The 17092-nt window shown below is 54.7% G+C and overlaps 4 protein-coding genes across 4 annotated transcripts; 2 read left to right on the top strand and 2 right to left on the bottom strand.

The window, feature by feature from the left end:
- Positions 1-351: 351 nt before the first annotated feature.
- On the bottom strand, positions 352-3066 carry C8A04DRAFT_10460 (putative beta-glucosidase M; the record flags this gene model as incomplete). Its single annotated transcript, XM_062776589.1, has 4 exons — positions 352-608; positions 675-1253; positions 1308-2765; positions 2859-3066. 4 exons carry the CDS (start codon positions 3064-3066, stop codon positions 352-354), a joined length of 2502 nt encoding a protein of 833 aa, XP_062639004.1.
- A 4642-nt stretch (positions 3067-7708) lies between these two features.
- On the top strand, positions 7709-11329 carry C8A04DRAFT_10475 (uncharacterized protein; the record flags this gene model as incomplete). The annotated part of the gene is made up of 1 exon (XM_062776594.1): positions 7709-11329. One exon carries the CDS (start codon positions 7709-7711, stop codon positions 11327-11329), a length of 3621 nt encoding a protein of 1206 aa, XP_062639003.1.
- Positions 11330-12741: 1412 nt separating this feature from the next.
- On the top strand, positions 12742-13539 carry C8A04DRAFT_10511 (uncharacterized protein; the record flags this gene model as incomplete). The annotated part of the gene is made up of 2 exons (XM_062776607.1): positions 12742-12795; positions 12883-13539. The coding sequence occupies 2 exons, from the start codon at positions 12742-12744 to the stop codon at positions 13537-13539; spliced, it is 711 nt and encodes a 236-aa protein (XP_062639002.1).
- Positions 13540-13597: 58 nt separating this feature from the next.
- C8A04DRAFT_26630 (uncharacterized protein) lies at positions 13598-14582 on the bottom strand (the record flags this gene model as incomplete). The annotated part of the gene is made up of 2 exons (XM_062779998.1): positions 13598-14177; positions 14239-14582. 2 exons carry the CDS (start codon positions 14580-14582, stop codon positions 13598-13600), a joined length of 924 nt encoding a protein of 307 aa, XP_062639001.1.
- Between the last annotated feature and the right edge of the window lie 2510 nt (positions 14583-17092).

Below are 17092 nucleotides of genomic sequence, written 5' to 3'. Positions count from 1 at the left end.
TCGTTACCAAGTCGAGGGTGTCGTGCGCGGTATGTGCCGAGGACAAGGAAGTGAGACGGCAAGATGTTTGAGTAGTGTATCAGTGTAGGTAAGTAAGTAGCCTGCGGTTAGCATGGGTATGGGGAAGCTATCCAGGCGCCTTTAATGACGATATGTAATACATCTATTACTTTATTACTACTCTCATCGATCCAACCATGCAAGTGAGGTGGTTCAGCCGATCGGTCCATTGCAAACCGTCCCGGGCCGTTTCGGACCGCAACGGGCTGCCATATGCGAGCCAGCCAAAGTCTGTGCGAACAAGCCTCCTTCCTTTTCACCTCTTCTCTTCCCTAGACACCACACAACTCCCTACTCATCTCTAACAACCAACTCCCCCCCAACCCTCAAATCCCGACTACTCCCCCCCACCCAAACCTTATACCCCCCCCTCTGCAACCGCCATATCTGCCTCTCCACATCCCAAATACTCAAATCCCTCCGCGTCAACTCAAACACTGCCTCGCGTGTTTGGCCGGGGACTAACGGGCCTATTTTTGTGAAGCCGCGGAGGACACGGATTGGTGATTCCACAGCACCTAATTCTGGTTCTTCTACACCGCCCAACTCTGACCCGGCAGCGCTTGACTCGGGCTCTGCATCGGCTCCGTGGGTTGTGTGAGTTGCAGTTGGACGAGTGCTACCCGGCACGCCGAGGTATAACTGAGCTGACTCTGCACCTTCGACATCCCCCGTGTTGGAAACTGTGCACCGGACGATGATGAGGACGTCCCAGAGGGAGGGGTGGCCGCCTTGGGTGATGGGGATGGATGGGGAGGGGTATTCTGGGGCTGTGATCACCACTGGAGAAGAGGAGGATGATGAGGCTGAGGATGCCGAGGATGCCGAGGATGGCGGTGTGTAGTTGCCCGTAGGGGAAATGGTTAGATGAGCATACGCAAAAGTAGTATACGACAACCCAAACCCAAACGGAAACAACGGTTCAATACCGTGCCGATCGAAATACCGATAGTCGATGTACAACCCCTCCGTGAAATTTTGGTCGGGGAAGGGCGCGTCAGAGACGGTTGAGTTGAGCACGGCGCCGTAGTCGGATTCGGAGTGGGCGATGGTGTAGGGGAGTCGGCCGGACGGGTTGCGGTCGCCGTAGAGGAGGGAGACTAGGGAGGTGCCGGATTCTTGGCCTGGCAGACCGGCGAAGAGGGTTGCTGTTACGTTGGGGTGGGTGATCCAGGGGGTTACGAGGCGGATGCCTGGTTGTGTTGTTAGTGAGTTAAAAGAGTTACAGGGTAAACGGCTGGACTTACCAGCAGAATGGACCACGACAATGGTATTCCGACACCACGAAGCGACATTCAGCACCAACCGGTCACCAAACTCATCCGTCAAGCTCGTCCGGTCAAAACTCTCCGACGCATACGCATTCACAAACACCAAACACGCCTCCGCATTGACATATCTCGTAGGATCCTCCGAGTAGAAATCCCACCGCAGCACTCCCCGATCCTTCCTCACCCGTGCCTGCAACGCCTCAAAAGGAGACACCACATACGGCGGTGTGCTTCCCCCCGACCCGCCGGCGGTGATGAGAGTCCCGTTGAAGGTGTTCCATCCAAAATTCTCATCGTACCCGCCGCTGTACCGGTCGCGGTTCGTCCACGGGTCAGCTTTAACCGTCGCGTCGTAGCCAAACACGCAGAGAAACTTGGGTTTCTTCAGCGGGAGGGTGCGGTTGACATTCTTCACCAGCACCGTGCCGGCTGCACCAATCTCTTCGATCAGCGCGGCGTGGTCACCCTGGACGTCGACGGGGAAATGCGGCTGCAGGTTGTCGTAGATCGCCGGGGGCGGGTAGGCGTTGTCTTGTTTGAGGTAGTACCACGGTGCCAACAGACGCGTAGCCATGTCCGTGATGCGCTGGTCGCTGACCGATCCGTTATGGACAGCCTCGAGCAAATTCACGCCCCAAAACCCGGCGTTGGGCATGACTATATCCAACCCGGCATTGGCCGACGCGACGCCGGACATCTGTCCGTCCCAGTCGCTGACGACAAACCCTTCAAACCCCAGCTCTGTCTTGAGAATCCCGTTTAGCAGCTTCGAGTTTTGGCACGCGTACGAGTGGTTCGCGCGCTGGTAGCTGCACATCACGGCTCCGGCACCCTCGCGCAGCGCGTCCATGAAGGGAAAGGCATACAACTCGTGCAAGGTCCGATCATCGACATTGGCGCTAATGGCTTCACCGTCGTTGGCCGTCCACCGCCGCCGGAACTCCTGCTCGTTGAACAGCCAGTGTTTCGGCGTAGCGATCACCCCGGCCTCCTGAATCCCGCGTGTGATAGCACCCATCCCAACACCAGCAAGATACGGATCATTACTCAACCCCTCCCAATTCCTCCCCCCGCGCACAACCCGGCCAAGCGGGCCCGCAACCGGACCCAAAGCCACATTAATCCCCTTCCCATAGTACTCAGCACCGAGCGCCTGACCGTACCGGTACATCAAGTCCCGATCAAACGTCGCGGCGAGGTGGATGCCAGCCGGGAAAGCCGAGACGAACTCTTGGCCGCGGATGCCCGAGGGTCCGTCGGCGAAACAGAGCGACGGGAGACCGAGACGGGGTACTTCACCCGTGTTGCCAACGCAAGGGCCCGGCCAACCGCGCGTTACGTTGACTTTCTCTTCGACTGTCATACGCGAAACTAGAGCCCGGGCGTGGCCGTAGGCGGCGGACCAGCGGTCGTTGCTGGTGCCATGGCCGGGTGCTTTGGGGGCGTGTTAATATCATGAACTTTGCTTCTGGTTATGGTGAAACGGAGAGAATGGGACAGGATACAGAATGAAACAAAACGCTTTACGGGATGGATAAACCGGCGGGCTCAAGCCGTAGTATGGAAGCTCCGACGGCGTGTCATGGCCCGTTTGCACGTGTGGTGAGCACGCTGCACACAAAAGTGTCGCAGCTGTCTTGGTGCTAAGAACTGCTTGATCTGATCGCGAGCGGTGGGAAGAAGACCCCCAAGGTTTGCGGGGTAGGAGATTGTAGGCGCCTCTAAGAAGCTCCATGGCGGGCAAAAAAAGCAGGCCTTTTGGTCACAAAAAGGGCCAGATCGAGTTTCGAACCAACAATGATGTGAGGCTCGCGCAGGCGCTGGATTGAAGAAGCCTTCCTTCTTCTGCCCACCGCTCAGGCAAACATCTGTTTGCTTTTTTGGTTCTGCCTATGACGCCGAGGGGGCCCAGCTAGCCTTGTCTGCCCATCTCGGAAACACTCGTCCAATTGGATTGGCCTGTGGCTGTTTGTTGGTTGGGCGCCACCCTTCTCCGCCAGAAGTTGAAACGAAGAAACAACTAGTTGTTGCATCACTGCTCTCCGCCAGCTCCATCTGTTCGTCTTAACTCTGAAAACTCGCCTCTTGGTCTTTGACAGGACGAACCGGTGGAGGCTTTGTTATGCAGAGTGGCGAGAGCTGGGGAAAAGCCAGCGGCTCATCCCGTCGCACTGTGTCTGACTCGAGTTGGCTTGGCAGACACACCGCGGCTTCAAAGACGAAGCCTCGATCCCAACACAGGCATTACCAGGCCGTGCTGTTCTCTCGTATCTACACCAGATTAATATATCTGTAAATGCCGATGAGACTGTACATGGGGATCATCTCCACCCTTTGTCCCGTACCATGACGATATGTTGCGCGCTACCTTTAAAACAAATCCCGGGTCTAGCCCCCTGCTTTGCTTCCCGCATCGCACCTCCAACCGCTCTTCGTAATCGACGGTTCCGAGCGGGAGCAAAAGTGCTCCTTGCGCCTCCAACTCGGTACAACCATATGTACAACCCAATACGATTTCAAGAGTGAAAGCGAAATGGCAGGATGGCGGTAAACAGCCGAAAGAAACCGTTGTGCATTTCATCCACCTCAGGTAATTGGCCCGCAACGCGATATCCCGAGGCGAGCCGACAGAAGTTTCGAATTCAGGGCTGATGCAACTCCAAGGCAATGCACGTATCCCGATAATCTCCTGCATCTTCCCTCCTCGCTTTCCCTTTCTCGATTTCCGTCGATCGGCTATCGGTTGTTGTCTTTGAACCGGTGTCTCGGCAGCGCTGCAGGCTAGTTAAGCAGCGGGACAGATCGCAGCAGCCGCCAGCCGGCCCTTCCATCTCTCTCCTCGAATTGCGGCCCGGCGGCCTGGCCTCCGCGATCAGCAGAACAATACGCTTCTCTCAACAAATCTCTGCAGGACTGGGAGCGTCCAGACCGCGCTGAAGACCGGCAATGATGTTGATCTATCCCTCTTTGTTGCTGGCTTCGGTGAGCACCCCCGTTAGCCACCCCGCTTCCTCCCAGCGGGTCGGAAATTGGCTGGGATATTGCCACGAGGCGAGGATCCATTGCCAGGTTTCAGCCCTGAGAGAAACACATCAACCCAACATCCTGAGCAATGGGACAGTTATCTTTTTGTCCTCTAAGGCTAAGGTTCGGGTGAGGGGAGTGGTGGCAACGGCGAGTTGATTGCTTGCTGAGAACCGAGCCTGTTGGCAGTGCACTGCAACCGGGCGGGAGATGGTTGAGCTGACGGCGTTGAGGTGATATGAGGGCAGGGCGGGCGGCCCAAGGGACGAGCAAGGATGGAGGCACAAGATTTCTCAGCAATGCTAACTCCAGAGGGGAAAGCGCTGTTCAATTCCAATTTTCCGGCAATCGGAATCGAGGACATCTCGATCGGCCTCAAAGAAACACCGTTGGATTTATAAACAAAACCGGAGATATCCCATTAACCTGTAACCCCGAGCTGGACGTCGTCAGCTCTCTCTTATCCGCCTTTGCGGAAGGTAAGTTTTGGTTACACGGACCTGCCCCTCCGTGGTGTGGACATGATGCACGGCTTTTTAGGGAAGGAACATCCTAAAAAACTTCGATGAAAACTTGATGCGAAAGTGCAGGAGCGCCCAAGTGCAGAAAAGAGTGGGGTCCCGATCTCGAACTTCGGGGAGCTATACTAATAAAGGTTAAGCGTCAGGAACAGTTATCTGATTGGCTCGCGGAATCCGTGGAGGCAGACCCGTGTGTGTGGGACGAATTGTGGAGGGCGTGACTTATGCCAGGGGAAATCCTGTTAACGACCGGGACCGGTCCGCTCCCCCAAAAAGAAAGTTGCCCAAGGTGTGCCAGGTGCTTTCCATGGGGGAGGGCACAAAACAACTTGGTGGAAATTTCCTGCGGCCCCCAGCCAAAAGGTAGCAGAAATTGCTTCTGAGCGTTTCTCTCTTATTATCCTTCTTCTTTTCCCTCCTTTTCTGCTGACCTTGTGCATCTCAGGTGTAACCAATGTCTTCGACTCCCCTTGCCCCTTTCTTTTGCCCCTGAGGGATGCGATGTGGTGGTGTCAGGCCCAAACAACACCGGTTCAGGGGGACCAATAGCGCTTGCAGCATCCTCCGCTTTGGTCCCCCGAAAAGACCGCAGGCGTTACAGCAGCATCAACAGAAAGAACACAACGCGCCAGAGGCTCGAGGTGACCACTGGATTGCAGTCTCGCAGTGCGAACTGCCTAGAGGGGCAAACGCCCACATGACTAATAACACAACTCCGTTTTCCCCCAATTTCATCCAATGCACCATTCCTGGCCCTTGGAGGCACGGCTTTGGCCCCCGGTGGGCTGTCGGGGACAGAAACATTGGATTGCCAAGCTCGCGGGGATGGAAGGGAGTGCACGAAGCAGGAACGACGCAACCTGCACTTCCGGTTTGCCACACATCAACTCTCCGACAAAAGAAATGTAAACACGAAGAATCGAGCGAATTATGTCGTCGTGCCCAAACCCAGCGATGATATTCGCCAGGAAACCCTCGGACAAATTTTGGTACGACGGGACTCGGACTCAACTCAACCACTGACACATTGACTCGATTCCGAGTCTTTGCAGCAAAGCAAATGTCAACCGGGAAAGAAAGACAATGTACGGATCCGTACGGGTACCGAACGGGAAGCATGACCACTAAAATGCTGGAACGGAACGCCCAAAGACGGGATGCAAGGTTGTCTTCTCGGTCGTGCATCTCCCACCATCTTCATCGCCGCCGGGGCTAGAGCAGAGAAATTGCGAATTCCAATAGTTTTCGGCGCAACCTCGAAAACCAATCGGGCCCGCGCTGGTCGTTCCATTAACCACTCTTTCCATATCCATTATGCAGTTTCGCCGCACTAAATGGTGATAATACTACCTACTGTACACTACTTCGTACTGATGCTGATACGGCGTCCGTGCAATCAAGGATGCATCGGTAGCATCAGCGTCTGCCGGATGAAGATGACAAGAATGCCAACGGTTCATTGTCTGCCAGCTCGTCAGGGAATGCTCATTTTTCTTCGGTTGTTCTCTGTCCAAATTTTCTGTCTGTTTTGGCCCCTGCCAGTTGCTACGATCACGCCGTGCAATCCCCGCTCCCACCCATAACCCAAATTACAGCCAATCACATAAAATACACTTCATCATTTCCGGGCCAGGCGCCTTCCCCGAGTACCCCAGGAGTGGGGGGACGAAGGCCCATTTCAAACTCCCAGCGAACCCCCTGCTCGCTATTGGAGAGGGGGCCGGCCAATCGTGGGGCCCATCAGCCGGGATGAGCTGCAACCCCTTCCGCGTTTTGACTCCAAGATCCTGGTCGACCTCCACTCTCTGTGCAGGCGCGCGCAATCTTGGGCAAAGAGAAAGGAAACTGTGAGGGACAGCGAACGAGGTTGCTTTCTTTCTTCTCCGGCCCTTTCCCCGGCTTCTAAATCTTACATGCCATCCACTCCCGTGGGCAAGTCAACATCCTTGATTCTCGATTATTTTCTGCTGTTTACATCTCGTCGTTGAATGGACTTCGTCGTTCTTTCCGATCTTTCCCGTCCCTCGCGTGTTTTTTCTTTTCAACCTCATCCGCTCTTTTCTGGGTCACGAGTTTTCACCCACGTTGGGCCTGACCCCTCAAAACCCGACGACGCAGGAACCACGCCCGCCAACCTATAGGTTCTTCGACTCGATTAACGTTACCGCGAACTCGGATACCGACCCGCGATATTCTTTACAAACAAACATTGGTCGAGCACGCAAACAACCCACCTTACCCGCGAGGAACTCTTCGCGGGTGTGTGCAGCATCACAGTGTGACCGACCCGTGGGCAACCGACTCGCTCTCCGCCTCATCGCCTGTCATTACTGTGTCTCCCGGCGTGTTAAGACGGCTCTTGGAAAACTTGAGACGAACCATTGGCCTCAGCTTAATGGGATAGTGGTGGTTCCCTCGGTAAGCTCTCCATCCACAACGATTGTGCGAGCAAAAGCAGGCTCGACGTCCAATTTGTACCACCCTTTCCTGTATTCGTAGCAAACACCATGCGGCTACCATGCAAGAGCCAGTCTGCACCACTTCAGCGCGGCCGGAAGGTCGCTTCTCAACTTGGAGCCGCCTCCACAGTTACACAACACCAAAGCTTTGCCCAAGCATGGCGCCAAACCTAACGCGCCAGCTCAAACTCACTATTCCGAACACTAACATGTTTTCGTCCGTAGTCCGTCAGGAGTATTTTTATACCCTCTCCCCCTTGTCAGGGCGCTCCAGCGTGATCCTCCATACGAGATACCCCCGCCGAGCTCCCACGATTCGAGTACGACCACCATCCGGCCACATCGCAGCAGAGCGAAGCTCGAGTGAGCCAAGATGAATCGATTCAGGACCAAGAAAAGGGCAAAGGATGACCTTGCGGCCGGCCGAACAAGCGAGGACTCTGAGCAATCCTCGCTCTCATTTTTCCGTAAAGGAAAGAAGTCGCAGCAGGAGGAGTCGAAGAAGGAATTCGATCTCACGACCGCCCTTCCCACCAACGATGACTTTCGCACGAGCCTGTTGATGAACAACCTGTCCGCCCGTTTTTCGATGTTGAGAGAGCAAGATGACCCCAACACCAAGATCGGCAAGGCGAGCGACGACAGTGTTCTCTACCCGAAACGGCAATCACGCATGGCCGATTTTGGCTTTGGCCACGGTGCGGGCTTGTCTGATATTGCCGAAGTCGAGTCCATCAGAGGCACCGGCTTTCCTCGTGCTACGTCCGTGGGATCCGACGAGACAGATTCCGCGAACGGGGGGAGTGTGTTGACACGCGGGAGACCGACTGAAGGCAATGTTCTGTTCGGTGGTCGGCAGAAAATCTACAAAATCCCAGCTGCATCCGAAGGCGGAATGGCCGGCCGTGCGGTTTACGAGGACGATGTTGCCGTGTCAGCGTTCCAGCGCTGGAGGCAGACAGAAAGGCAAAAGACGCTGGAAGGCTTGACCGGGCCAGCTACGGACGAAGACGAGCCCCCGCGATCCGAATCCCCGCCCTCGATGAGGTTTGGTAACAAGCGGGAAACAGCATCAACGACTTCATCCGCCTCGATGATGGCTCGCAATTCCACGGCCGCTACCTCTGTCACTTCGCAAATAGCCAACATCAAGGAGGCGCAGTCGCTGTCCAGTGCGGCATCGTCGGCCGTTACCTCACCGATTCCCGAGCGGAATGTTATCCGCACACGGAGATTGTATGAACAACATAGCAACCAGGATGCTAAGGAAAACGCCCCAGGTTCTGTGTTGTCACGCATTGAGGCACTCACACGCCCGCGCCCATTCAATACCAGGACCCCCGACTTGCCCATCCGGTCCGACACCAATCGAACAATCCTGAACAAAACCAGCGCGCCCAGCCTTCGATCACTCAGCCCCAAGCCCGTGGGTCGGCCAATTGGTGATTTAGACCGGGGGGTGAAATCTCAGCTGGAGACCAAACGGAACGATGTTGGCGGCGTGCCTGCGTCGAGCTCCCCGGCCAGCGAGACAGGTGAACAAGTCGTTCTCCCTATCCTTGCCAAGGATGTGGGGAAAGCCACGGCGATGGGTATTTTCCAAAAACCGACGCAATCATACGATGAGTCACAATACGTCCAGAGGCAGTTGCAGCTTCAGCAAGGCCGAGAGACGCCAACTCTGATGCAAAGGGCCGACACCAGCGGCAGGAATACCCCCGTTTCTGCTGAACCTGAGAGAAAGCCTGTGACCATCGGAGTTCGACCACCTGTTCCGAACGTTGTACTTCCCCCTACTCCGGCCACGGAAACGGGCGTTCTGTCCGCGGCCAAAACCGACTCGACGACACCAGAACCTGCCAACATCCCGCGGCCCTCGGACAAAGATCACCCGGCCTTCAGGCAGTCGCCACTGACATCTCTCCCTAGTAGCCACAGTGTGAGCAAAGAGAAGCTTTTGGGGGATGATTTGAAACCCCCTGTCGACGGCTCCCGGCCGGCGTCCCCCGAGGACTCGCCAACTCTAGGCCCGACGTCCGGCCTTAGCGGATTGGTTCGCCAGCACCTTCGCACCGAGAGTGTAGAGTCGTCATTGAATCGCACTTCCATGAACCCTATCAGCTCCGGATCGCGATTCAATTTCGATTCCGGTTCTCCATCCTTGCTGGCCGAAACAGGTGTCGCGTTAAGCCCGTGGCCATCATCAGATCAGGATTGGATTGGACCTGGTCCAGTCAGTGAATCCAAAGCGGCGACCCCCGAAGTGCGAGAATCGGAACCCCAATCCAAGCCAGACGTTTCAGCCACTCCGACACCTGATCGTACCAGCACTGCCACAGATGATGAAGTTGATGACTTTGCGAATCAGCTTGCCAACGCCCGCCGGCGCGTCAGAGAGAAGTTGACTTCGTATGTCGAGTCGGACAGCAGTAGGGCGCCCTCTCCTTCGCTGTTGCCCGTCGATTCTTCTTCCATGTCCGGACCCCCTCCCAACGGTACCGGCATTTTGAAGCCAAAGACGAGCCGTGGGTCGCTTATTGACCGAACCCGAAATGTGCCAACAGGGCCACCTAAGAACATGAAGATTATGGGACTAGGTGCCTCGACGCAACCTGGCAAAGAAGAGAAAGATCACCCCTCGCTTGAGACCATGAAGGAGGAGGGAGAAAGGGCGCCGAATGGGCAGCCGGGACACAAGGTATCGAGCAGCGCATCCAGCGACCAGTCCACCAAGGACAAGGACGAGGGCATCAACGCCCACCCAGGGCTGAAGGCTTTCCGACAAGCTCGCCGAGAACTTCAAAAGCGAAAAGAGCTCGAAACTCTTGCCCGTCACCAAGCCGCGCAAACGTCGCAGGCCTTGGACGAGTCACCGGAGCAGCGGCCTGACGTTCCGGCACCGAGAGGCCAACGGACCCCGAGCCGCGACAGGAAACCACCCCCTGTTTCCTACAGACAACCACCCCCGGTTGACGACCACAGCTACAGCTCGCCTCCAGGTGCAAGGCCGTCGGGCGAACGCTCGAGAAGCGGTTCTGAGGCCAGCAACGGTCGTTCCAACAGCCGGCCACCCAGACTGCGGACGAACAATAACACCAGCCCCCATGAGCAGTATGGGCCGCCTAGCCAGAACCGGCCTATGCTCCGATCCCCTGCCATCCCCGGGCCGGCGGACTCCAAAGGCTCATACTTCAACCGCGGGGCGCCTTCTCCCGCTCCCTCGCCGCACCCTGACCGGTCTTGGTCCTCAACCAACTTAGCTTTGCATACCGGACGTCCCGGTCTAGACCAACACTCTGGGCAGCCGTCACCAATCTCTCCCATGGGTCTGCCGTCACCATCACCCTACACGTCTGGCGCTTCCCCCGCAGGCACACCCACGACGCTTGGGCCGCGTCCGAGACTCTCTTCCGCATCGCAGTCCCCTGCCCTGGGGCCCAGTCACCACGCTGGATCTGGACCGACTAAAAGAGCGGTCGACAAGCGGGAGATCTCAGAGCCAACCTTTGTCATGTCAACCAGCCGAGTCCCAACAAACGCGCTTCCCCATCATGCTCCTCCTCAGTCACCTCCGCCCCAATACCCTCCGCCTCCGCGCCAGGCTCCCCCGATGATCCCGACCGCGGGCACCCGGTCGCGATCCAGCAGCCGCGCAGCCGATTCTGCTCCACCTTTGCCCCCCATCAACCCCCGACGACGGCGTGAGGATTCTCGTCCACGGCAATCAACACAAAATGGGGAGATGACAAGCCCTCGGATGCCTCACCCAAGCAGTGGTATCCCTTCTCCCACCAGCGATGATGAACCGGGTAACCGGCCGGAACAACGACGGGTGCTACGGAAGCCTCCCCCAGATATGCCCGGCGGCGGTCCCCGGCCGCTTCCGGGGCTGATGAGGGATACCAACCCGCCCTTTGTAGCTAAGGGGCCACCGACGAGTCGGACTGCACCACCCGGTCAAAATATGGGGGGGCTCCCCGGTGGAATGATCTAGGCGTCACCGTATTACCGTGTTAAGGACGGCACGGCCTTTCGGCCGCTCTTGATGTTCAGTTCCCTTTCTAAACTGTTCTCCATGTTAACTTCGCTCTTATACCTTCGGTCTTGCCCCGTTCTGCCTCTCAAAGCCAGAGAGCGCAGGCGGCGGACACCGGCTTCTGCTCTCGTCGAAACCGTTACGGCCCTTATGAACTTTTGAGATACCTCTTTTACACCTTTTTACTCTCCTTTTTTTCTGTCCCGGTTCTTTTTACAAGCCTTGCTCCTTAGTTCGGCGCGGAGTGAGGTGTTTCTTGTCGCAATTTACCCTGGATTCTCTTCATTTCGTGCTTCTTCCACAGGGTTTTTTGCTGCGTTTGTGTACTACTCTTTATTGAAAATCTTGTTCAAATTCCATTTGTGGCTCAGGGTTCTTGTACATCTGAACAAATCTGTTGGCGACTTTTTTTGTTCTTGGATGGTTTCGAGCCGCACATAGTTGGCATCTGGTCCAGCTCGACCACTGGTGGCCGGCGGGCTTTTGCGGGGGAGGGAGATTGCTTGGGTCCTGTTTGGTGGGCGCGAGGTTTGCAGATTGGCCTAGGAAGGGAAAGAAAGTGAGGAAGAAGATGGTTGGACTGGACATATGGACTTGGTCGGGTCTAGATGGAAAATGCATACATAGTCTGGAGTCAGGACAGAAATTTGGATGGCGACACCAATCTACTTGTGCACTAATTACGTACCTGATTTGCAGTGGGTGACGGTGTAGTGTCCGCCTTAATAGAGGTACTGTATAGAGTCTTGGCAGCCGGCCCGAAGTTTTGCCATGATAAGCGGTCTCGCCTTCCTCACAGTGCGGTTCCAGAAATGGATACCGGCCATGATAGAGGGGAATGTGAGGGGCTCGTAGGGAGAGTGCTCACGTGCACCTACTTGCTTTCCCCCATTCTAAGTTGTGTTTATTGCATGGCACATAGTTTTACCAAACGACAATCCGCTCTGGAGTTTTCGGTCCTCTATCCACGGTTTTACCCCGCGCCTATCTTTTCGTAAACTTGGTGCTCTTTTAAGACATTTGCCTTCGCTCGTACAACGTACAACGCTGCTGTGGATTCCAAGAGCACTCGGGCCTTGTGTTACTTTCCGAGAGGGGTAACCGTCCCGGCTTATAAGGGGGATACCGAGGGTGTAATGTAAGTGCGTTCGGCTAAGGTTTATATCCTGTGTTGTTTTGTCCCGTTTCATGGCAATTTAGGGTTTAATATGGTTTATTGTGTGATGGTCGGCTAAGTTCGCTTCGCTAACTCGGCTTCGCTTACTACGTAATTAGAACTTGCTCGTCCAGAGTCCACGGTTTATATTTCATCCCGAGTCTGAAACCTCAGAGTGCATCTTGGGACGAGTTTGAGGAACAGAAAAGAGGAAATGGCTTTCATTCGCCCGTTTCGACCAGAGGATACAGAGGATGCGAAGCACATCGTAAGTCAACCCCCCCTGTTTAAACCCAACATTGTTCTTCTTCCCCCTCCATCCTGATGACCTGATCTCCTGCTAAATCCCCCGCAGTGCCGAGCAACCCTCCCCCCCTCCCTCTCCTCCTCCCCCCGCGCAACCTCCATCTCCCCCTACCTCTGGACCCTCCCCTTCACCCACCTTTTCCCTTCCCACTGCCACATCCTCGACGACGGCGCCGGACGCGCAGTGGGGTATGTCATTGGCACGCCGGATGTGTTTGCGCTGGCGGCTGAATACCCGCGTTATGTGGCTGAGGTGTTGGGGTCCCCGCTGGGGAGGGAGGAGGTTGGTGTGCCGGGGGGGTTGCAGGTGAGGGAGCCTTGGGTTAAGGTTAAGGAGGATGGTGGGGTAGAGGGAAAGGAAGGGGGGAAGGAGATGAATCCGGAGGCGTTGGTGCAGTTGGCGTATAAGGTGGAGTGGTTGGTTTTGGAGGGGGTGGAAGGGAAGAGGGAGTTGGTGGAGGAGTATAGGGCGATGTTGCATATTGATTTGTTGGAGCCGTGGCAGGGGAAAGCGTGGGGGAGGAAGATGATTGAGAGGTTTGTGGAGGGGGTGAGGAGGGAAGGGAAGGAGAGGTATGGGAAGGGGATTCAGTTGGGGGTTGCTGGGGAAAATACGAAGGTCGTGGGGTTTTATGAGAGGTTGGGGTTTAGGGTGTTTCCGGGAGGGGAGAAGGAGGGGAATGTTTGGATGGTTATGGATTTGTAGAGGGTGGTTAAGGAATGGGACAGGGTATGCAATGAATTAGGTTGTGAAAGGTATTATATCATATCAACCTCCTCTTCACCACCTCATTATCAACCCCCTTCATAAACTGCGGCGCCTCCACCAAAGCCGCAGCAGCCGCCAAATCCTTCTCCGCCGACATCGACGGCAAATAGCCCTTCAAAAAACAATTCCCCCCATACATGGGCAAACTCGTCGTCAAATTCGCACTAAAAAACACACCCAAACACGTATTATTCCGCGCAAACCTATTAAACATAGCACACGCCCGCAAACAATCCCCGAAAGTGTACGCCGTCATCCCGGCTACGTCGACGCCGGGGCCGATGTAGTCCATCATGCACTGCACGTCGAAGCCCCAGGTGGCGGTGCCGAGGGTGATGAGCTGGCGGTTGGTGGAGAGCCGGCCGCAGTCGAAGTCGAGGATGCCTTGGGTTGGGACTTTGATGGGAGTAAAGGCGGAAGTAGAACCGTCGATGTTGGTGTCGTCGTCGTTGGTGGTGGGTGTTTGGGCTGGTGGTGGTGATGGTGATGTTGTTGGGTTGGCGACTACGGCTGTGGATGGCATCATGATTGTGGTGGGCATCATGACGATCATGGGGTTGTCCGCGTTGGAGGTCCTGTGAGTACCATTTCATGTTAGGTCTGCCATTGATCTCAGCTACCAGCATATCGACTCACCTCCTCGCACTCGCAGCTAACCCACCCCCTATCCCACCTCCCACCGACGCCAGCACAACCACGATCACCAATGCCACCACTAACACCGCTTTCCCACGGCGTAAACCCCATATTGTCGTATTCTTTCTAGTTTCCGAGCCCCCGACTAGCGCGTTGGTCGACTGTTTCTCAGTTTTCAAAAGATTGAATTCTTTTATACTGCTCTCGTCATCGCTCCCAGCGGTAGACCCAGATCGCTCGACCGGCGAGTGGTGGACTGGTGGTGGTATTTCGAGTTTTGGTTGCCGGCGCAGCTTGTGGGAGAGGGACCGCTGTGGGCCGGATATTGCTTCTGGGGCGTCCATGGGGAAGGGATTAGGAGTCGTTTCCTGTCACCAAGTTAAGGTAAGTGAGGAGTCAGTTGATATGTAAATCTATGCCAGACAACGCTACCGGGGTGGAAGTATTTCCTGGGTCATAATTCGGTCATAACGACATCGTTGCTGGCGTGTGGTCGTTACATTGGAATTGGAATAGGCGAAAATGTGGAAAGAGGGAAAGAAACCGGTGGCCGACATGGTTCACGATGGACACACCCCAAATGGGAACGGGAAGGAGGGAAAAGCTCTCGGACCCAAGATGACACACATGCACGGTCATGCCGTGCCGTCGACATGAGGCACTGGGGTACGTATGAGGGGTCCATCTCTGTGTTGAAGCGGGCATATTACCGAGGCCCAGCCCCTCCACTGGGCATCAATGGCCGATGCAAAGTATCCAGCTGGCTGGGATGCAGCATGGTTGTCGCAGATCTGTCTCGTTTGATCGGAGCTTTCTCAACAGCTTGGTTGGATTCGGGTTATCCTTTTGCATAGAGATCGGAACCATTCAGGGGCAGCTTTCAGGGCTTGGCGATGCGCTCGGCTTACATGAAACACGCATCGCCGACGACGGCTTGGTCATGGCTTCAAAAGGAAGGACTTTTCCCAAATGTGCGATAGGATGTGCCCGAACTACCTAGTTAAGTGCACATTTAGATTTCATCTTTGAGTGTTCTCCACAACAGAGCAACGACTCAGCATCGCGCAGAAATTATCAGACAGGGAGTCGGATCAAGAGAGGGACACTTAGTTCACAGAGTATTATTTAGAGCAGCCCCCGGAACCACGGTCGCAACCTAACAGTCAAAGTAGAATTAAGTTGATTATTATACTTATCCTGCCTTGAACCAAGTAACAAAGCATGCCGTCCGTAACCTCCCATGGGGCTTGATTCCATTCGTAATTACTTGATGCCGCGATTTGGGCAAAGAAACTTCACGGCCTGCTCTGCTGCTCGTGGTCAAGGGTTTTTTTTCTCTACCAGTATGAGTTGGAACACCGTTCGGCTTCCCAAACCACGAGATAATATCCCGTGGGCTTCTCGTCCCCCTTGCTGAACTTAGGCCTAGGACGAGTTCATGTGATGCTGATTAGGTGGAAAAAGTAGCCGGCATGAAGCCTAGATAAATAGGCTCCGGTCCCCCGATCGAACGGGGTTTCGACTCATCCATACCATCCTGTGAGCAAGTCAAGTACCAGACCTCATCTTACCTAATTCTTTCGTTTCGCAGCCTATATCAACATCATGCCAGCGACCCACCAGCCCCCCGACTTACTAGATAGGTTTGAAGAGATCTTCAAGACCGTGGACCTAAATGACGCAATTCGGGTTCTTATCAATGGGATAGCGCGGCGACAAAAGCTGGATGCAGATGATCTTAGCGAGCACGACAAAGAGCTCCTGTCCATGGCCATAACCACTGCAATGCAAAAGGCTGTTCATTGGGGGAAGGAAAGCCCAGATGGAGACATCGCTTGGTCGATACGAGCGCAGAATGCGAAGCTGGATAGAGAGATAACAGAAAACCCGTGGTTAGCTGGCTTTTATGAAGAGCTCCTATCTGTGCTAGTGGAATGGGCTCATCAACAACGACAATGACAAAAACAACAAAGGAAATGAAACGATGTCCCTTCAAGCTCTGGTTCTTTTTCTTCCCCCTTTTTTTGCGTCACCGCTATTGCTGTTGGAGGTGAATTTCTTGGGAGGGATGATTAGCGACTCGGCAGGAATGTCAATCTGATTCTGCATTTCTCAGTCTACTGCCATTCCATTTATCGGCCAACTCTGAACTCTAGGTTGATTCAGGGTTATTACAAAAGCCTTAGATAGTTAAAGATACAAGTTACATTGGGCTAGATTCAATCACTTATTTATTTTTTGACTTCACTGCTTGGAAAAAAAAACTGTCACATAGTTTATCGTCCAATCACCGGTGGTTGACGATTTTGGTTCGCTAGCCCTTTGGGTGCCTACCTAATTAGCCTTCTTTCCAGGAACTGTCTCTGCCTATAACTAATTACACTCTTTTAAAGTCTACTATATGGGCTTCAGTCCCAAGACCGATTGGATAACACGCAATGACTCAACCGGACTGCCTCCTCTTGACCTCGTTATGGCCTCGCCGTGTTTAGCCCGGACGGGCGTCTCAAGCCATGTGGCCGACATATATTACACTCCCGTTCTGAACAAAGAAGCACCGTGACCACATGACATTTCGCTTCCGTGAATCGGTCATACACCCATTCACTTTTCCCCCTGACCACGTGAGTCAATGGTCTTTCTGTCGGCAGCGTTTATCGAACCTGTCACAACACCGGACCGAACACCTGAGCCCAACATACTCTCAGATGTCATGTCACCGGTTATCACCACACCGCTGAAAGACTCAAGCCTATAAAGATACATCCATAGGCGAGATACCAACGGTAGTCCTCACTCGTATTCTTGTACCTCACATTGCCAATCATCAATCTAATTAATTACCAAATTAATT

This window comes from Dichotomopilus funicola, assembly GCF_033296635.1.
Source record: "Dichotomopilus funicola strain CBS 141.50 unplaced genomic scaffold C8A04scaffold_14, whole genome shotgun sequence".
Classification (NCBI taxonomy): domain Eukaryota; kingdom Fungi; phylum Ascomycota; class Sordariomycetes; order Sordariales; family Chaetomiaceae; genus Dichotomopilus; species Dichotomopilus funicola.
Note: the sequence above shows the minus strand (reverse complement) of the source record. Positions and strands in the feature narration are given on the sequence as shown.